The sequence below is a fragment of the Anser cygnoides genome, chromosome 4 (assembly GCF_040182565.1).
Source record: "Anser cygnoides isolate HZ-2024a breed goose chromosome 4, Taihu_goose_T2T_genome, whole genome shotgun sequence".
In the NCBI taxonomy this organism is placed as follows: Eukaryota; Metazoa; Chordata; class Aves; order Anseriformes; family Anatidae; genus Anser; species Anser cygnoides.
Genome location: NC_089876.1, coordinates 68,294,855 through 68,315,831, shown reverse-complemented (window position 1 = coordinate 68,315,831; position 20,977 = coordinate 68,294,855). Strand labels below are relative to the sequence as shown.

Here is a 20,977-nt window from a genome sequence, read left to right as displayed (position 1 = left end):
ATGCACAGACTTACTTGTACCTTGGAATATTACTGTTTATTTCTGTCAAGTTACATTTTCTAGCAACTGATGTATTTTGCCAGTGAACTCAAGTTCTTTTATCTTTTTTTCTTGTCTCCAGTGATGGTGGCCTTCGTTTTGGAGAAATGGAACGAGATTGCCAAATTGCTCATGGAGCAGCCCAGTTCTTGAGAGAGAGATTGTTTGAAGCTTCAGACCCATATCAAGTCCATGTATGTAACCTCTGTGGGATTATGGCAATCGCAAACACCAGGACTCACACCTATGAATGCCGGGGATGCCGCAATAAAACACAGGTAGGTGTGGGCTTAATCAGGACGTTTTAAGAAACACCAGAACAATTGCTATTTTAGTTTCCTGAATACTTAAGTGTTCATAGTGTCCTAGTTGGTTTGGATGTTTCCTTACTCATGTTATAGTGTTGGCTTGTCCCTTGGCAGGAAATGCTGTTCAAATATTTTGCAGTGCAGAGATCTTAAGAGTAAACAGTTGGAGAGCTTATTTTTAGAATAAGCAGTAAATCTCAGAATGGCAGGAATTTACGGTTGTCGCTCTTGCGATTGTTCCCATGAAGCTATTTTACGCCTGCCAGCAGGGTTCCCATGGGAGGTCTTCTGTGTCACGCTTTTTAAAAAGTATTATTTATAGAGTGTGTTTTTTAATTATTATTTACAGTGATAGTGTGTGCTTGGTTACAGAGTTATGTCAAGGCAGAGTGACATCAGAGATTAAAAATAGTTGACAACTAGGCTCGGTGGTGTGCTGGGAATTGACTGCTGCACCTCTAACCATGACATTAGGGTTACTGAAGAGATGCGTGCTGGAAATCTTAACAGTAGTTACTGCACAACATGCATGCTTTGCTATGCATGTTGCCTTGTTAAATGGCTTTCGTTTTTTTAGAACCCATCCCTTGACTGCAATTTTTATATCTAAAAAATGAATTCTGCATAATTGTTTTGTAGCCTCTGCAGATTGTCTTAGCTTCCCTCTTGCTTTGTTACTGTCTTTAAGCAATTCTTGTTAAATGCTTTCAGATTCACCTTTGAGCTAAAAAGTTGACAAGTTATTTGTGTACTTTTTGTGTGAGGGAAGCTGATGATTTAGAAGTGCTCATCACAAGTCTTTTGAAATCTTTTCCCAGATATCTTTGGTTCGAATGCCCTACGCCTGCAAACTCCTCTTCCAAGAACTGATGTCTATGAGTATTGCACCTCGTATGATGAGTGTTTAGCCTTTAAAAGTTGTTTTTGTCATTTTTTCAAAAAATGTGAGACTGAAATGTTTAGGTTTTGTTTCAGTTGGTTTTAGGTCGCATTTAAAATAGTTTTACTCATCTCCCATGTGCTGTTCAAAAGCATGTTTATTTCCTGTAAATAGAATTAAAGTTTGTAATCAAACTTGTGAGTCTCTTTATTTGTATATCTGCAAAAGAAGTGTGCAAGCAAATTGGTAATCAAAGAATAAAGGAAGTAAGAGAATGATTAGTGAGCTAGAAAAAGTCAGAAGTTGGGGCTTTCCAAAATACTGACTTAAAACTGTGCATAAGTGAAAGTCCTCACATCACAGCTCTGCACCATCATCTGTGGAGAAACAAAAACATGTTATGCTGCACCCTGTATCAAGGTGTAATGCCACAGCTTTGGCAGTAGCACAGGAAGTGAGTTTTCTGATGTCTTAGCTGAGCACGAGACCTTATAAATCTGTTCTGACCTTCTTTCCTTCCCTCCCTACTGTAGGCCTCCAGCTGGAAGGGGGGTGGTAATAGATAGCGTTTCTCTGTGCTGACATCACCTGGAAACTCCCTAGGCATGTAGAGTGAAGCTAGGCAGAAGCCTGTTACATCTGACAGCGTGCTCTGTTACTATTCCCAACTTCCTCTTAAGTTATTATCGATTGCCAGCTTATGGCTTAGCTACAGCATGCATACTTGAGATCTTTGCCATAGCTGAAAAGAAACAGCTGTAGGATGTATGCATAGAATAAGAACTCCTGGCTCTACACAGGACCACACAAAGATTAAATCATATGTTTGAGAGCGTTGTCCAAATGCTTCTTGAAATCCGTCAGGCTTGGTGCTGTGACTGCTTCCTTGGGAAGCCTGTTCCAGTGCCCAGCTCTCTAATGTGTCAAGGTCTCTCTGCAAGGCCTCTTTAGCCTTGACTGAGTCAGCAGCTCCTCCCAATTTAGTGATGTCTGCAAACGTATTCCGTATACCTTCAAGTCCTACATTTAAGTCATTTATGAAACATTAAAGAAAACTGACCCTAAAATGGAGCCCTGGGGAACCTTACTAGTGACTAGCTGCCAGCCTGATGTAACCCAATTTACTATAACCCTTTGAGCCTGCCTCATGAGCCAGCTGTTCACCCATTGTACTAGGTACTTGGGGTAGCTGGATGGTGGACATTTTGTCCAGAAGGCTACTGTGAGAAACAGTATTAAAGCTTTACTGAAATCCAAAAGGATTACATGAACTATTTTCCCTTCTTCTACTAGATGAGTGACCTTGTCATAAAAAGAAAATATGTTTGTTAAGCAGGAGCCTCATGTTGGCTATGACTGTTGTACAAGTGTTGCTGCTCATGGTATAACTCAGTAAAACTCAATTTCATTCTCATTCGTAAGAATGATGTTTGAAAAGAGAGGCTTTTAGCTAGTCTCTATGCTAAAGGTTTCTACGCTGAGAGTGATTCTGGCATTCGTTTTATGCTGTTATCTCAGTGCCAGATGCTGTTAATATTCTCCTGAAGTCTTTCAGCTATTCAGAGATACAAGGATCCAGTTTTGTCATCCTGATAAAGCCACTAGAATTTAAACTAAGAATTATGTCCAAAAGAGGACGTGGGGGTGCTTGAAGTCTCTCCCTTGTGTCTTGGTGATGGTTATGCCAATCCTGCTCCCAGGTGAGATGGGCAGGTTTAGAAGCATTCCGAGAACACTGTAAGGATACAAAGTAAGGTCTGGAAAGCCAATGAAAGCTGCTTTGTAAAAAAAAAAAAAAAAAACAACCCAAAGCCGTTTTTCATATGGCATCTTGACCTCCAGTACCTTAGAGCTCTTGGGGTTATTTGACAATCCCTTGAGAACTCTAGCAGCTGAGATTTCCTGAGTGTGTTTTGCCTAACATAGTGCATGTTAATCTGATATTTCTAGTGTGTTATTTTTTTTTTCCAGAAAGCATTAAACAGAGGTGGTCCTTCTGTATCAAATAACTAAGTAAACTGTTAGGGGAAAGCTGTTGAATATTCAGCCACGCTACCTACCTTTGTTCAGGGCTATGTCATTCAGAGTTTCCACAACGTGGATTTTTGCAGAAGCTGTTGCCTCTCCTTTGGCATTTGATGCATGACACTCATATTCTCCTTCATCTTCTTTGCTCAGAGGAGATATCTAGGGAAAGAAACATCCCTCAGTATGTAAGTATGAAAAGGCAGAGGTACTTCTGTCTTAAGGTATCTATTATAACTCGCTAATTTCTTGAGATATAGTGAGATGAACAGAATGGATGAAGTATCAGTTAACCCTTACAGACCACACTGCATGATTTCTTCTGTCTGCTCTAAATAGTTTGGTTCAGATTGTGGTGTTTTTTTCCAGTCAGGTTTGGGACAAGCCACTCCTGGGATTCAGCCTAGCTTTCTTCTGCTTTGCTAGGCCAGACTGAGTGTGTTCTAACACTCGCTCCTTTTCTTTTAGTGCTTACTTAGTCCAGAGATGTGTCAGAGCACTGCACGCTTGACAAGGAAATGGAGGCAGGAAGACAAATCCTTCCTGGAACATGCCGCATCCAGTCTGTTAGTTCTGCAAGATTGCAGGCTCAGACTGTTCCCTCTCCCTGTTTTCACCCCTGCTTTGGCAAGTGATGCAGGAGCCACTCCCCTGACCTGTGCTCCCCAGCTGCTAGCTTCCCTGCAGCTGGGAGCCATCAGACTTGCAAATGGATGCAACTCCATTACAGGGAGGCACAGCAGCTCCCTCTGGCTTCCCTACTGCTTCCCTCTGAAGCCCGGCACTTGCTCAATAGACTGCAGGAACTCCTCTGCCTTAGTAGGCCTCTCCAATGACAGCTGCTGGCTTCTGCACTGTGCTCTTCTGAGGCAGATGATGCGCTTCATGGGGGCAAGGAGAGTTGCTAAGTCTGTAAGATCTCCTCAGATGTGAGTTTTCGTAGGGGTGCCCTGCCCTCTGTACTGATTACTTCCTAGTCATGGAGAGGGCTTCTTTCCCACTACTGGCAGCGGTAAAGTAATGGCATACAGAAAGGAGATCTTTTATCTAAGTCTTACTTTCTCTGATCATAGAATGCATGCTCCTACTCCATGCTAGATAGAGACGAGATGGGAGGCAGCAACTACCCTTACCCTTCAGGTCTAACTCACGCAGGTTTGTTTTCTTCTAAATGCCCTGTCCATTGCCACATGCCTTCTGCATTGCTCTTTGTTCACGGGTTGTTTGCAAACTGTGCTATACTAGTGCTTGTGCACCTCTCTGCCTACATGAGATACTTACCAGTACCCAGCCAGTCACTTCGTGTTTCTCAGGGCCACCTCGGGTCTGAATAGCCAGATTTTCCCGGTCACCAGGCAGAAGCTCCATTCTCTGGACACCATATTGTCCCCGAATGATCTAAACAGAAAGGTAGAAAGGTTTGAGGGTTTGGGGACTTATGTTAGAATTTGTTATGACCATACCTGCACCCAAACAAGATCAACACTAGTTTTGTATGAATATATTTTGTGCAGTAGCAGTGTTTTTCTAGTGCTGGCATTTCACCTTATCCTCTGTATTGCAGCTCCAGCGTCTGCTCTAGGGCTGTATTCCCCTTGCCTCGGTGGGAATGGGTAGAGCAGCACAGCTTTCTGGTGTGCCTAGTGCTGGGTAGTGGGGCATGCAAACATGCGCTGCGCTGACTTTGTCTCACAGAACGCGTGTGTGCTCCCACAGGAGGAGTTCAACCCCTGAAATGATACCTCTGCTGAACAAGGCCATAAAGCAAAGCAGCACTGGCAGTGTAAATACAACATCTGTTTGTAAAGGAGCAGAAAATGCTGCTGGACTGTATGCTAACTCAAGAGTTTCCTCTGGGACCCTACAAACAGGGCGTGCTGTCTCAGAATAGTGACCTTTGGGCCAATCTATTTTTTCCTCTACAGCATTTTTAGTGTAGTATTGTTTCAGCTTAATTTTAAGACCTCTCCGAAGTGTCCACAAACTTTTGGCATTTGAAGAGGCTACAGAGGCTGTGCAGTGGCTCGCAGTCCTGTGGCTAAGACCCTCTGTGCTCAAGATCGGCTCCTGCCCTAAGCCAGGTGTTACCAGCGAGCTGCCAGCTATCGGAAATAAGTGCCCCATGTCACAGCAGTGCTTGATGCTGGGGGAGCTGTGTCCAGCTGCCTCAGCGTCACTGCAATCAGCGGGTGAAAACAGGTCAAGGGACATTCCCCACATACTCTGAATACCAGGCGCTACCACGAAAAACAAAAGTCCTGTTCCTACTGGGGTCAATAAAAGTTTAAAAAAGTGATGACTAAAGATTAAGCATAGCCAGATGGCTGGGGCTGGACAGAACTGCACAGATGGGAGAACTCCACGAAGACGTGTGTTTCTAGGGAAGGATTTCTTATGACTTGGTCCTGTTACTTACCAGGCAGTTCCAGTTACCTCAGCTTTGCTAGACCCAAAAAGGCCCTGGCAAGGCTCTTACCTTGTTCCAGATGAGGACAGGAGTTGGAATGCCCATGACTTCGCAGCTCAGGTAGATCTGTGCTCCTGTCACGTTCCATATGTCCTTAGGAGGGGTCACGATGGAGGGTCCTGCAAAGAGGGAGAAACACTTCTAAGCATGGGGTGACTGCAAGACCTTTTAAGTGGGGCCAGTCATTTCTGATGGGTGGTGAGGTGAGGTGAGGGGGCCACCTGCTATGAGCAAAGCATGCAGGACTCACGTCACAGCACTTCTCTCACCAAAGCTGCATCCAGTCTTAACCGTTCAATTCTGAGCAGTTCAGGCCATCAGTCCAGTTACTTGCAAGACTGAGAATCACATAATCACAGAATGGTTTGGGTTGGAAGGTACCTTAAAGAGCATCTTATTCCAACCTCCCCACCCTGCCATGGGCAGAGACACCTTCCAGTAGACCAGCTTGCTCAAAGCCCCATGAAGCCTGGCCTTAAACACTTGCAGGGATAAGATATCCACAACTTCTCTGGGCAGCCTGTTCCAGTGACTTGCCAATCTGAGTAAAAAATTTCTTCCTTATATCTAGATCTACCCTCTTTTAGTTTACAGCCATTATTCCCTGTTCTGTCACTACACTCCCTGACAAAGAGTCCATCCCAAGACCTTGCACTTGGTCTTGAACTTCATGAGATTCACAGAGGCCCACCTCTCAAGCCTGTCAAGTTTCTTCTGGATGGCATCCCTTCCCTCCAGCGTGTTGACCGCACCACACAGCTTGTACCACCTCAGCAAACTTGCTGAGGGTGCACTCAATTTCACTGTCCATGTCACCAACAAAGATGTTAAATAGTGCCAGTCCCAATACTGACCCCTGAGGAACACCACTTGTCAATGATCACAACTTAGACATCAAGCCATTGACCACAATTCTTTGAGTGTGACCATCCAGCCAATTCCTTACCCACTGGGTGGTCCACTCATCAAATCCATGTCTCAAATTCAGAGACAAGGATATCACGGGGGACAACACCAAGTGCTTTGCACAAGTCCAGGTAGATGACATCAGTTACTCTTCCCCCATCCACCAGTGCTGTAACCCTGGAGTGAAAGGCCAACAGATTTGTCAGGCAAATCCGAGGTTAGAGGTAAGGCAGCATTCATATTCTACTGTCTTGGGAACCATGCAGGACTTCATGAACTGCTGCTGCCTTTGCTCACCATGTGGCCACCAAGTGCAACTTTGACACAACTGGCATGGAGGAGAGGACCCCCACATGCTCCCCAGGAGACAGAGGGGTCCCAATCACTCTCCCTCGCTGCAGAGAGCTTGGCCAGCTTTGCAACAGCCTTTTCCCAAGCATGATTTTAGTATGCAAAAGTTTGTAGCAGTTGGCTAGCAGAATTCAATGCTATCTGTGTGCAACAGTCAACCAGAGAAGGCTGGCTGTGGAGGGTGCCAGAGCCCTCGTGGGGAATCTGGGAGGGGATCAGATGAATGCAGATCTCTGGTTTCCCCAGGGAGTCAATCCCTGGTTAAACAGGGAGCTGTTTCCAAAGCCAGATGTGAGCAGAGCTGTTTTGCAGATCTGGCTGGAGATGTTTATCCTTCAGGCACGAAAATGTCAAAGACACAAGCCATATTCCATTTAGGGAAGAATGGCATTTCTGATTAGTCCCTCTTTAGTAGGGGAACCACGGCTGCTTTGCAAAATGTGGCTATTCATATCCTACCATAGGAAGTGCAGAACAAAGGAAGACATAGTGTTTATTTCCACTTATTGATAGCTTGAAGAATGTGGATGATTTTCCCCTTTTGCCCTAAAGAGGTAGGTAGTAATGGGAAACAGGCTCCCATTAGGCTTCACCAGGACAAGTCATTTCCAGTGCAAACAAGAGACCCTGACGCAGCCTGTTGCTGCTGGCTATGCTTGCTCACAGACCATGGCTCCTTCTGGGGTCCTGAACATACACTGATCTCAGCTGTACCCTACTCTGCAACCCTCCTGCAGATGTTGGGGGAACAGGTTTCTGGCGCATCCCAGCGCACCGACATCTTCTAGCAGACAGCTGAGGTCTTTTTTTTGCCGCTGGGGATCAAGGGGCAGATCCACACCAGCCAGAAGACATCAGCCATCCCTGTGTCTCAGCACAAGGGATGCCAAGGTGGCTCCCCATTGCTGAGCAGCTGCTGTGACCCCAGAGAAGCGTTTGCTCTTCTCTTCCAAGACCTCCCTGATCAGAGGTAACTGTACACAACCTGTTTGTGGGAAGCCACGAAGAGCCTGGGGTGGCTGCAGCCCATGCCCTCCCTTACAGACATATCCCATTCCTCCTGATTTTATCAGGAGGGAGCAGCACAGAAGCACGGGAGCTATTTGTGCAGCCCTGGGGGGTAGTTAAAACCACACCTCATGATGAGTAAGGGCCAAGTACCAGGTCTCCTCACAAATATTATAACCCATTTGTACAGAACTGATGCCATCAGCTGAGAAATTAAATTAAGCAGTGTTTCATTGCATGTATTAACCTGTTGCTGCCTGTGCTGCTGCAGACATTGACTCTTGTGGCCAGGTGCGGCGTTCCGGAGTCGCAGTACCCTTTCCAATACGCAAGGGACATTTTTGCTGGAGTTATCATTGCTCCAAGCAGTCAAAAGCAGGGCTGCACCTCCAGGCAGCAGCACACACAAGCCTGCACTCTCAAAACCATCCTGCTGTATAAACATAGCACAGTGCAGAGGAATTTTCCCTGGAGCACATCGCTGCGTGAAGCACTGCCAGGCCCCTGCACAGCAACAAGGACTGGTCTAGCTCACGCTATAGGTTCTCATAACCAGGCCACTTCAGGTCAGACACTGCTTTCCGGCCCCTGCATGGCCATTTCCTGAGGAGCTCTGCCATTGTTTTCCTTAAACAATAAGCTGTGTCCCTTAAACAATAAGGTGCTTGGCAGTTCCGGTGGTACCTGGATGTCTCTAGGCTCTTTAGCTCACCCCCACACCCTGCAAGCACCGCCCAGGGATATGTGTGATTATAGCCTGTTGCTGTAAGCTTCTGCTCCTCAAACTGCAAGATGCCCTTCTGGGGAAAGGGCAGGAAGGGATACGCTCATCCCCTTATGACACCCTCCTCTTTATCACCAATTGCTTGGGGTCTCCACGAGGCAGGAAAAACACAGCTGCCCAAAAATGGCCACAATCTCCCACTGCAGAAAAGGAGAGGTCCTGAGCTGTATATTAAAAGCCTGGCAGACTTTAAAGCACTGTTATGCTCTTACCGGATCTGTCTCAATTCTCCCCTGACTGGGAACTGGCAATATTCACCACACCACTAAATCCAGCTGACACTGAGTCCGGCCCTGTATCACTGCCATACTTATTATGGACACGGAGTGGAAAGGAGCCAGCAAGGCAAACTGATGCACCAAGTACTGGCTCACCCTGTGAATCCAGGTCATACCAGTATTCTTCTGTAGCAGCAGCTGGCAGGGAAAAAGAAAGGAGTCATTTCAGCTCCTATTTAGGGTGAGGAAAAATTGTTTATCTCCCCTGGAAGACGGCATCACCAGCACAGCTTCACAGCTAAGCTCTGGCTGGCTTGGGGCTGCAGCCAAAGCATGGTGAGCATTTGGCCATTACGAGGCAGCCCCACGCTCGGGATGTACTTTTTGATCTAATAACGAGGAATGTAAGAATCTGGCTGCAAAATGAACTGGAAACGTTCACAGGCCTCTGTCTCTATCTGACGCAGCCCTGAGACCACGACAGAACACACATCCTGAAAGATGCGAGTGTCATGGGAAGAGTCAGTTCGGTCCCCTGGGATCTTTTACTTTAATCCAGACTTCCAAAACTCTAGAGCTGGGCTTTTTCCTCCACTAAAAATAAATGAGAAAGGCCAACAAGTCAACAAATTTTAAGTAAAATCACAACAGACCACAGCAATACAGCAGTAGCTAGACCCCCACAACATTGTGATCTCTCCCACAAACCCCCCCAAGTAGCTTCTACCCTGGAGATGGGCAGGGAACGTGGGAACCTGCAACAACAGGAGATGCCTGAGCCTTCCCGGGAATTCAGATGATGTGTGCACATTCCGCCTTGCAAGCGACCCCTCCTGTTCAGGGGACCTTGTGTAGGGAGCAAGGCCACCACGCGTTGTTCAATAGAACTGGAAACAAGCCTACCCCTTAGAGAGCAAAAGAGTTGATTTCAGACAGCAAGAATCCTCTCTGGCCCTCATCTTACATCCTGCATCCTAAAGGTCTTGCTGCTCTAGTTGCAGCACTGCCCACAAAGGGGAACCTTTCTCTGTCTGCTTCCTTTGGGCTGGTTACTTGCAGGTTGTACCTGCTTATGAAAATGGTCACCAAGAGCAGAATCCAGCCCCAGATGACAGAGACATCAACCTGGCTGAGCAGTCTCTGCCCCCTGCCAGAGACTGACCCAGGGGCCCTACGATGTTTGGGGTTTCCCTCGTGGTACTTGCCCTGAATGTGCAGAAGCTTTGACAGGACACCGCAGACTGTTGACAGAGATCAGCTGCTCTCCACAGGCACTTCCCAGCTGCTCTGCCCACTGTTTGCAAGACAAATAGCTCTCCCTGGCCAGGAAAGGGGCTTATTTACAGAGACTGTGTGCTCATTCACCTGGGAGAGGAGCCTGAATATGGCAGGCTTGTTTTTTCCTGCAGATCACAAGGAGCCGACGGTCTGTATTGTGTCAGCAGTCAGAGGAGTTACTGTTTAGTTGCTTTTCTGCACAAGCAGCATGTGGCAGAGCCCATGACTTCCTCAGCGAGGCTACCAGTTAGCATACTCGTCCCAGGTACCTCTTTTCTGCTCACCACGCTGAGATGCCAGATCTCTGCCTGTCAGCTCCCAGCCCACCCATATGCCCCCTGCTCACACCGCAAGGATGGTCCATCACAGCTCGGGGTTAGCTGCTCCTAGCTGATCTCTCTGTGGTGTCCAGGCCCACAGCCCTTCCCCTTGGGAACACAGACGTGTCTACAACCATGGAGGGTGAAGCATCTGGTCACAGCGGAGGCAAAACCACCCTGCCCCACATTGCGAGAAGCTGCTCCGAGCTCAGGCAGAACAGACTGTGAGGCCGCCACGCCTTCACAGAAGCCTCAAAAATGGTTCTCCCAGGAATGACAACATCACAGGAACACCTTAAAAATCACATGCTTTTCAACACAGAGCAATTCAGCCTTTTCAATTCTTGGTCTTCCACGGCAAGTGCCAACAATCTTGTCAGAAAGCAGAGATCACATGTGCGGGCAGGCTGGGCCTCAGCAGGGAATCCAGTCAGAGACACTCCCTCTTCCTGCATGCTTCTGCCTTTGAACAAAACATCCAAATTCTTTAAGACTAAAGGACCCAGGCTTCATTATAGCACACACACACAAATCATATACCAGCAAGCAACAACTCCTTTGATAAAATCAGAGGTTGCAGGTAGGTAACTACAGACAAAACCAGGCCCAGCACTAAGCACCGCTGGGTAGGCTGTGGCACTCAGGGGTGTGTATGAAGTCCTGACCAGAAAAATATCAAGAAGTGTACTACATGCTGAAGCTTGCGTGGGTGTCAGCCTGGTTCCCAGCCAGCCTTCCCAAGGGCTGCATTGCCTTGTTGCAGTCCCAGATAAAACACAGACTGGAAAAACTCAGACAACAAATCAAAGCAAAAGCTAGACAGTTTTCACCTACTCAGGCTATGGCAAGCCTGGCTATAGACCCACTACAGTCTCTTAAATCGCTGGGAAAATATTTTCCCTTCAAAATTGCTTTATATGGAGAAGGGGAAACCTTCTGTAAGCAGCGCCTGCTAATTCTACCTTAGAGGCCCTTAGCTGCTCCTTCCCAAGGCAAAGCTCTGAGAGCCAACAGCGGGTGGGAAGCGTGAGCACTGTCTGCCCTTCCCCATGTTCCCTCTCAGTTGCTCTCAGCCTAGTGATTCTCAGCCACTGCGACTGACTGAGATGTCCCAGGGGCTGGGACAACACCTGCCACGGATCTCCTGCTTTCCATCCTACCAGACTCAGTATGGAGCACAGACTGATACAGCCAGTAGTGGCCAAGAAGGCCAATGGCATCCTGGTTTATATCAGGAGTAGTGTGGCCAGCAGGACCAGGGAGGTGATCGTCCCCCTGTACTCTGCTCTGGTGAGGCTGCACCTCAAATACTGTGTTCAGTTTTGGGCCCCTCACTACAAAAAGGGAACAGAAGTGCTGGAGTGTGTCCAAAGAAGGGCAATGAAGCTTGCAAAGGGTCTAGAGAACAAGTCTTGTGAGGAGCAGCTGAGGGAACTGGACTTACTTAGCATAAAGAAAAGGAAGCTCAGGGGAGATACCTTACTGCTCTGTACAACTACCTCAAAGGAGGCTGTAGAGAGGTGGAGGTCGGTCTCTTCTCCAACAAACAATATTATTGCAACAAGCAACGGCACATGAGGAAATGGCCTCGAGTGGCACCAGGGGAGGTTTAGGTTGGGTATTAGGAAACACTTCTTCACTGAAAGGGTTGTGAGGCATTATAACAGGCTGCCCAGGGAAGTGGTTGAGTCACCATCCCTGGAGGCATTCAGAAGATGTGCAGCTGTGGTGCTTAGGGATATGGTTTAGTGGTAGACTTGGCAGTGCTAGGTTAATGGTTGGACTTGATTATCTCAGAGGTCTTTTCCAACCTAAAGGAGTCTATGATTCAATGATTCTAATATAGAGACCCTGGGCATGACCTTTATGTGGCTCCATATCAGTCCTGCTTAGTAGTTCACACCTGGGGTGGAATTACTGCCAAGAAGAAAACCTTAATCCATTTTTCACCTAACGAACAGGATGATAGGGCTGCACTGGCTCCAGTGTTACACTCAGAGAAATGGCTTCAATTCTGCATGCCTCATGCCACATACAGTACCTTGCTGCATTCAGCATCCTAAATGCAATGCAAATTTTGAAGCTGAAGTAATGGGTAGGCCAGTGTGGCTGAGGTCACTCTGAAGCTCAGTTGCAAGCTTATAACCAAACTGGGCTCTGGAAACATCAAAAGGTGTCTGTGCTCCCTGTTGCATGAAGGGGAAAGGCCAAGACCTCTGAAGAGACAAGAAACAGGCCTTGCTAACAGAGTGCCATAAGCCAATGTCTAACAACTGCCTTACCCTTTCCCCCTCTCTTGTCAGTCTCTCATGTGTGCTGTCCCCAGTGTCAAACATACATCAGCATTCTGCAAACACCTTTGCTGCTTCACAGCCATGGCCTGATGTGTATTTGTTTTTTATCCTAGACCCGCTTGGACAAGCTCTATCAAGAAACTTCTTTATTCCCTCTCCTCCTGGCCTTGGCTTCCCCTCTTCTCTCTGTGTGACCTTGGCTATTTTATTGAGAAAGCTGTCATTATGGCAGGAGGACTGCAAGCTAACGCAAGGCAAGATAAGGGCTAAACAGTAGCTCAGTGTCTGTCTGCTAAGGACAGGAGAACGTGCTCAGCCCAGTATTTCATTCGTCCCAGCTTCATCACAGCACACCACCCTGTGCTGCTCCCTTTAGCGTGCCAATAGCAAAGAGTTGCAAAAAGCACTAGGGTATGTTTGCGGCAGTGCACTGCAACAAGACAGGGAGAACTAGGAGACAGCTCCATTAACCATCTGTTGAGGATGCCCCTGTCAGTAATCAGGGCTTGCAAGCCACAGGCTAAGCTGTTTTGGTGCCATACAGCATGCTAAGATGATGCAGAACATGCTGTAGAGCAGAAAGGACATGGCTTTTGCATAAGCAAAATACAGGCTTGCCTCCTTCCAAAAGCTTTTTTGTTAGGGAGATGTGAAACAGGAAAGAGTATGAAAAGCTTGCACTGTGAGAGCTGGGAGACATGGAAACTAGGCATGGCAGCATTTATTCATGCTAAAGCAAGCAGGGCTTTCAGAAGTCGAACCTGATTAGACTTATTACTTGATAATCTCCTATTTAGTATGAACCTCAATGAACCTCAGCCCAACAATGGATTAAATTCCTTTTAAATTTTTTTTTAAACACGGCATGCCTTTCCAACAGCAGAAAAAACAAACATGGAGAGGAATTTGCTGATCCAAAGTCATTCCTTCCTAGTGAATTCTAATTTTCTACAATGACTGTGAATGAAGACAAGTAAAAAATACAGGATCTCCTTGGATAGTGGAAGTGTTGCAGAGTCCCAGGTATACTGGTGCTTTCCTAGAAGTGTGCCAGTGAACATGCTCTGAGCTGTTGAGTAATATATTAAACAGCTTCCCTGATAAGATTTTAGCACAGTAACCATAAAAACTCAAACTGTATTAAGCTCCAGTGAACCAGAAGACTTTTCACATAACTAAATGAATTTTAAAGGGAAATTAAGGACCTATGCTGGAACAGTGGAAAAACCCAAGGTTGTAGATGGTTTTTAAAAACACAAGCATAAAACTTCAGCCATGAAAACTCAAAATCGCATGTGCCGGAAAAGCAAGGGGCATACTGAACCCTATTGCATCCCTGCAATATGTTCCATGTATTTGCCCCTGGTGCTGTCAGTCTCCACAAGAACCTGACAGCCATGATCCTACACCTGTCAGCTCATTTTTAAGTCCTGTAGACAGCAGAGAAAGCTTGCATCCACCTTCTCCTGAGCCCCAGAGCTGGCAGTAGGCACCCTAAAAAACAAAACAAAACAAACAAAAACTTTCTAGGATGGATGCTCCCTGGGCTTCTGGCAAGCCAAAAACTCACCCCTCTGGGGGACAGCTCAGCTCCACCAACTGGGATATCCCCAAACCATATATTCTTTAGTGCTGGTTACAGTCAGGTTTAAAAGAATTTCTCTCCTGGTCCTGCTTGGCCTAATTTTTCCTATACAAAGGCCTGCTGGCTCACCCAAGATATCTTCCCTCTAGGTAGAATCACAGAATCATCACGGTTGGAAAAGACCTCCAAGATCTTCTGGTCCAACCATCCCCCTACCACCTATGTCACCCACTAAACCATGTCCCCAAGCACCATGTCCAACCTTTCCTTGAATACCCCCAGGGACGGTGACTCCACTACCTCCCTGGGCAACCCATCCCAATGCCTGACTGCTCTTTCTGAGAAGAAATGTCTCCTCATTTCCAACCTGAACCTCCCCTGGCACAACTTGAGGCCATTCCCTCTAGTCCTATCACTAGTTACCTGTGAGCAGAGGCTGACCCCCAGCTCCCCACACCTTCCTTTCAGGTAGTTGCAGAGAGCAATGAGGTCTCCCCTGAGCCTCCTCTTCTCCAGACCAAACACCCCCAGCTCCCTCAGCCGCTCCTCACAGGACTTGTGCTCCAGGCCCTTCACCAGCTTCGTAGCCCTTCTCTGGATACGCTCCAGGGCCTCGATGTCCTTCTTGTAGTGAGGGGCCCAAAGCTGAACACAGTGCTCGAGGTGCGGCCTCACCAGAGCAGCGTACAGGGGGACGATCACCTCCCTGCTCCTGCTGGCTGCACTATTCCTGACACAAGCCAGGATGCCGTTGGCCTTCTTGGCCACCTGGGCACACTGCCGGCTCATGTTCAGGTGAGCATCGACCAACACCCCCAGATCCTTTTCTCTGCACAGCTTTCCAGCTGTGTTCAAACACATGTAAACAAAACCACTGTGGAGGCTGAAGGAGGGGGCAGGCACTTCCTTGGAAGCACTGCAGCCTGTGGAATGGGCCAAACCTCTGCACATTCCCAATGCTGGGAAAGAACTTTCACGGGACAACCGAGATGCAAGCCATGTTCAGATCAACATTAATAAAGCAAGCTCCTTGGGATGCTGGCATACCTACCCATCACCCAGAGAGGCCCTGAGTTTCTACCTCCATGAAGTATTTGTAGCTAGGTACAAACCAGCACCAATTTCCTGACAGTAAAACACTGTTCTCTGATGTCCACCATGAGCTGCTTTGTGTTACACTGTGTCTGTGCAAGAATGGGAAATTGGCTTCCAGTTGGGATGGAGACGGGATTGTAAAATAAAGACAAAGCCTTGACAGTCATGGCAAAGCAACCTGGACGTTCAAACCCTGTTGGAACAAGCATCAGGGATTTTAAACCACAAGGCCCTTGGGCTGTAATAAGGCAACTTCATCAGTATTTCCAGCATTCACAACATGCTCCTTGAAGCAGGTATCTGCTGGTAGCTAATGATAAGGGTAACTCAGGGAGATCTGTCCCTGCTTGCATTGCTTGAGCAAGAAGCATGTGCCTGGTATTTATCAGCTCAGAAAGATCATCAAGCAAAAAAAAACTTGTAGCTTTTTGATGGAAGTTGGTAGTTTAAGGGTTTGTTCTGCCTGTCTTGAGCCAAGTCATGCGACTAATTCCTTGTGGCAGGGGGCTTTGCATGACACTAGGTACCACGGTCATTCTGCCTTGGGCCCTGGCTACCTGTAAACAGGTATGCATGAATAGCGCATGCACTAAAAAATTAAATTCAGTCAAAATTAAAAGAAGCCACCAATTCTGTAAAAGTCTCTTCTTAGCATCCATGCACACCCGGGTGACGCCATCTGAGTGGCCACAGAGGTCAGCTCCCTGGCTGGCACCAATGCCTATCCTCACACCATGGGGACCACTGGAGTTAGCACACCTGATTTCCTGTGCCTGTCCTGCTGGCAGGCTTCTGGTTTGTCTGTGGGCCTATCCTCACTGCCAGAGCTGGCAGCAGACCCCAGCATAGCTATTAATATGAACGTGCAGAGAGCAAAGAGCAAATAGATCCAATCCATTTAAAGGCAATGCTGGAAAACTTCACCACATCCATCTCCTGCATGGCCTCAGTACTGGGATTAGTTACAAAGGGGCACGGGTAAGGAAGAAGTGTGGTAGCAGCTCCCTGACAGAGTGGGACAAAATCAGAGACATCTGAGAGTGCTCATGAGGGCACAGCACGAGGAGCACCATGGTGTCACTGGCTGCTCATCCCCAGCAAATGCACGCCCTGACTACACAGCAATGGGAGCAGCCATGTGGCATTAAAGAGTTGGGAATCTCTCCGTGGGCTCCCCAGCCATCAAGAATGTCTCTTCTTCAGCCCTTCTCAGTGGTCCTGCCCTTGTGCAACCTACCCCAGCAAAAGCTGGCTGGATCCTCGCACCTGCCAAGCACCGGTATGAAGCGTGTTATTTCCGTCCTTTCAAACTCTTCTCAAGCAACTTTCTTTGCCCTCCAGCTGGAATTTTTGGCTGCTCTGGAAATACCAATATGGGTTCCCTTTGTTTTTGTACAAAGGACATAGGCAACAGATTAGAGAGGTCTGGAAAACAAGCAGAAGAAAGAGAATCCCGAGGAAAGGTCTAAGCAAATTAGGTAGAGCCAAGGAATGGCTCCTTGCTTATGCTATTTAACAACAAAGAAACATCCAGGTTGTTCCCAGTTGTTGGGCAGTACCTCTTAGCAAGCAAAAACTGCAGAGCATTGCACAGGAAACCATGTGATAGGCACTATAAACAATATAGAAAGCTCAGCTGGACTTGTATTTTGTCGACTTTATCAAACTGCATTTTAATGAACTTTTTTTTATCCCCCTGGAAATTAATCTATTAAAAAATGTGTGTGTCTTAAGTAGTATTTTGCATGTTAAGCCTTATGTAATTTCCTCTAAAATTAGTTCTTTTCTTCTAGGTTGCTTTGTAATCTCTCCAATAATCTCTCTGAAATCCACTGTAAGTATACAAGTGGTACTTCCTGTGCATTTTAACGTCTGGGACATTTTGTTGGACACTACTGTGCAAATTGACCTTTATCACGCAAAAAAATTGGCCACATGACAGAGACAAAAGTTTGCTCTGTAATACTTCTCTCAGTTAAAGTAGGAATAGGATCCCCAGCCATTTAAGTGCCTGTGGCTGATCACCGTGTCTCAGAGCATGTGTTTTAAGGCAGAAGAAGAGGCTGTGGTAAGATTCACTCCCACCCTCCTTGGGAGGTGAAATTTGGGCTAACAGTTGCACGAATGAAGAAAAGGCGGCGTTAGACCTACTTGCACCTATCTGTGTCCTGTCTCCTGCCTTTCCGCCCCCTCTTAGCATGCTGCAGAGCTAGGGTGGGTGAAGAGGAGCATCTAATCATTCCCAGCTGCATTCCTTTCTTCTGCTGTCTGCCCCATCTCCAGCTGCCTCCCTTCCTGCTGATGACAATGAAGGCCAACAGCAGTCACAGCTCTCCATTTCCTCCTGCCCAGGACGAGCTTTCAAATAGGATGGACAAACAAGCAAAGCTAAACCAAAACAAGCCCTCCCTGTTACACCTAAACAAAACAAAACAAAAACTCTGAACAGTCAGGACCTGCTGCTCTAAACATGCTTTTCTGGACCTCTTCTCAGACTTGCATGGCTGCTCTCTGTTGTCCCCAAAGGACACAAGCCTGATAGACCACAGACTGCATGCTAGAAATGCAGCTTTTCTTTTTTTTTTTGTCCCTTTAAGAAATTCAGAAAAGTGGATCTCCCATCTGGAAAGATTTGTTCTGCTGCAGAAATGGGCAGTGAGACCTTTGTTCCATGTACCCGTGCTAATGCTCTACTGAGTATGCAGTAGAGCAGTCTTCTCCCATGCTAACTTGCTTTGGTTCTCGGTATATTGTTCCCTCTAGGGGGTTAATACTCTAACACAATATTTCCAGCTAACATCTAAATCTGATGTTTTGCACAAGGTTTGTCAAAAGCGACACAGGGCATTTAAGCAGCAACCCAATCCTTAACTAACCTTACTGCTTTCCTTGCGAGTTTCAGAAACATTGCTTTTCAAGATATACTTGGCTCGAGTTGTGGGAAAAAAAGAGAATGAGGAGGGGGAGGTTGTCACCCTCCACATACTGTGCTTCTAAAATTACTCCTCTACCAAAACGGTACTGGTGCTGAAATATTGCCCTTGAGACGTTCAGTAAATGGTTGGTATGTCATGCTGCCTCCCCTGGCTTCCTGGCAAAATCCCCTCCCCTAACTGCCTGGCTCAAGCTCCACAGTAGAACCATTTCCTTCTAGAGCACTGTCCCTAAGCAAAAGCTTGGGAAGAACTGAGCTCCTGCTAGGATGCAACCCTTATCAAAAATGTTGCGAGCACAAACTGCTACGTGTGATTCAGAGGAATGCCACCACCTGCTTTAATTGCAAACCAAAGTAAGCCAGTGACAATAACATTGGCTCTGAATTCCTGTGACTTTTCATATCCGTTTAATCAGAACATTTCTTTCTCACTGCTTGCAAACTTCCTCTGCCAAATCCTGCTCTGGATGGCTCATCCCCTTTGTCACAACATCCTAACTCGTAAGCCACAGGCAAAGTATCTGCGACTGTGAAAAGCAGGGCTTTGTAGTTCCACCCCAGCTGGAAACCAAGGAAGACTGACTACATTTCTTTGTATTTCTGGGGCTTGTCTGAAGTCTTACACCAAATTTAGGCAGCTTCACATGACTAGGCCTCCTTCTCAAATCCATTTAAGGTGGTTTTATAACTATTATATTTTCTCTTCCTTTTCTGTCCTATTAAGCTGTCTTTATCTCAAGCCACGAGCTTCTACATTTTTTTTTTGTTTTTCTGCTTCAATTCTCTCCCCCAGTCTAACAAACCAGCGTTACACAGCACAGCAACATGGTAACATTAAACCAGCCCCCAGAGGTGAACAGCACAACGCGGAAAACATGCACTAAGTAATGTGCTATATAACGCAATTCTGAGACCAAACACAACAAACCCAAAAGCAAAAAGAAACCAACCCACAACATTGTGATCAGCAACTATTAAACTGATCTAATGCTTTTAACAGTCTTGTTTTAAGATGACCTGGTCAGATGTGTCATCTCAACCCTTTGGGCCCCACACCGGGTACAAAAAAGATGGTTGTGGCTTAACCCAGTAGGCACTAAGCACCACACAGCTGTTCTTCTCCCCCATTCCCCAGTGGGATGAGGGAGAGCACCGAAGCAAAAAAAAAAAAAATAAATAAAAAAAAATTAAAAGGTCATGGGTTGAGATAAAGACAGCCTAGTAGGACAGAAAATGAAGGGAAAATAATAATAATAAAAAGAATATACAAAGCAAGTGACGCACAATGCAATTGCTCACCACCTGCTGACCGATGCCCAGCTTGATCCCAAGCAGTGGCACACCCACCCAGGCCAACCACCCCATACAATTGTTCAGCATGATGCCATATGATATGGAATATCCCTTTGGCCAGTTGGGGTCAGCTTCTGGTGCACCCCCAGTCTCCTTGCTGGCAGGGCAGAAAAGTCCTTGGTGCTATGCAAACGCTGCTCTGCAACAGCTAAAAACATCAGTGTATTATCGCCACTATTCTCATCAAAAATCCAAAACGTAGCCCCTGCGAAGGAAATAAGCTCTGCCCAGCCAAAACCACGCCACATTCCTAAAGCTCCATCTACAAACACATGAACTACCCAGCACGAGATGCCCTCGGGAAGCAGATGCGGCTGTCTGATCTCGAGCAGCAGGTAGCTACAGGAGGAGGACAATCCCTTGGGCATCCTTACGCATACCGAGGTGCTTGATGTTAATTTCAATTTACTGCGCACCAGTGGTGTGGCTAGGCACAGCTGCGAAGCAACTCCTTAGTTAGTTAGTTTCTCCTAATGGATTCAGGCAAGGGATTCAGGGTCCCGGGCCGCGCCCTGAGCCGTCACGGAGCTGCTGGAAGAAGCCGGATGATAAAACAAGCCGCCTCCTCCCGAGAGGCGCTGCCCGCACCGCCCCGTTACCGCGACCCCGCACCTTGCTCGCAGGCTCCCTTGCTGCGCTGGGTGATGGCCGGCTCCCCGCGGCTCTGTGCCCGCAGGCTGGCGGCTCGGAGCTGGCAGCCGCTGCCGTAGGTCAGCCCGTCGCTGCCGCACACCGGGTAGCGGCTCTTGCACAGGCACACGCCCACCGGGGCGGCGGCGGCGGCGAGGGCAGCGGGGCCAGCGCCCGGCTCCGGGCCGCCCTTGGCCTTGCGGCGCTTGCGGCTCTTCACGCACTCGAGCCCGGCGGCGCAGCGCCCCCCGCCAAAGCCGCCGCACGCCTCGCCCTCGCCGCGCCCGCACTGCCAGCAGCAGCCGCAGGCGTCCCGCACCCGCCCCAGCGGGCAGCCCCGCGGCGGCAGCGCCGGGCACTTCTCCGCCTCGCACGGCCCGCAGCCCCCCGATGCCGCCGGCGCCGCGGAGAGGGCGGGCGCCAGCAGCGCCGCCACCAGCAGCAGCAGCACCGCGGACGGCATCGCGGCACGGCGCCGCCTTCCCCCGGCACCGGCTTAAG

General features: G+C 47.8%; 2 protein-coding genes across 3 annotated transcripts in view; one reads left to right on the top strand and one right to left on the bottom strand.

The window, feature by feature from the left end:
* Window positions 1–3,032, top strand: part of POLR2B (RNA polymerase II subunit B) — an 18,906-nt gene extending 15,874 nt beyond the window's left edge. Inside the window, exons 24-25 of the mRNA XM_013196924.3 lie at window positions 122–317; window positions 1,166–3,032. Of these exons, the coding sequence (XP_013052378.1) occupies window positions 122–317; window positions 1,166–1,255 (286 nt within the window). The 3' untranslated portion in view covers window positions 1,256–3,032. The remainder of the gene's footprint in view (window positions 1–121; window positions 318–1,165) is intronic.
* On the bottom strand, window positions 15–20,977 carry IGFBP7 (insulin like growth factor binding protein 7). 2 transcript variants are annotated; one of them, XM_048067790.2, is made up of 5 exons: window positions 20,459–20,977; window positions 5,729–5,838; window positions 4,534–4,650; window positions 3,288–3,414; window positions 15–1,391 (listed from the first exon to the last, which is right to left on the bottom strand). In XM_048067790.2, the coding sequence occupies exons 1-5, from the start codon at window positions 20,937–20,939 to the stop codon at window positions 1,351–1,353; spliced, it is 876 nt and encodes a 291-aa protein (XP_047923747.2). In that variant the 5' UTR covers window positions 20,940–20,977; the 3' UTR covers window positions 15–1,350. The 2 variants fall into 2 exon arrangements, with proteins under 2 accessions (XP_047923747.2, XP_047923748.2); XM_048067791.2 differs by lacking the exon at window positions 15–1,391 and adding an exon at window positions 1,417–1,604 and having other exon boundaries at window positions 20,459–20,974.

Coding starts and splice junctions, on each gene's coding strand:
- IGFBP7 (XM_048067790.2), bottom strand. CDS start 20,939: ATGCCGTCCGCGGTGCTGCTGCTGCTGGTGGCGGCGCTGCTGGCGCCC. Junction 4,651..5,728: donor CTGTCCTCATCTGGAACAAG/GTAAGAGCCTTG, acceptor CTTTCTGTTTAG/ATCATTCGGGGACAATATGG. Junction 3,415..4,533: donor AAGTGACTGGCTGGGTACTG/GTAAGTATCTCA, acceptor TTCTTTCCCTAG/ATATCTCCTCTGAGCAAAGA.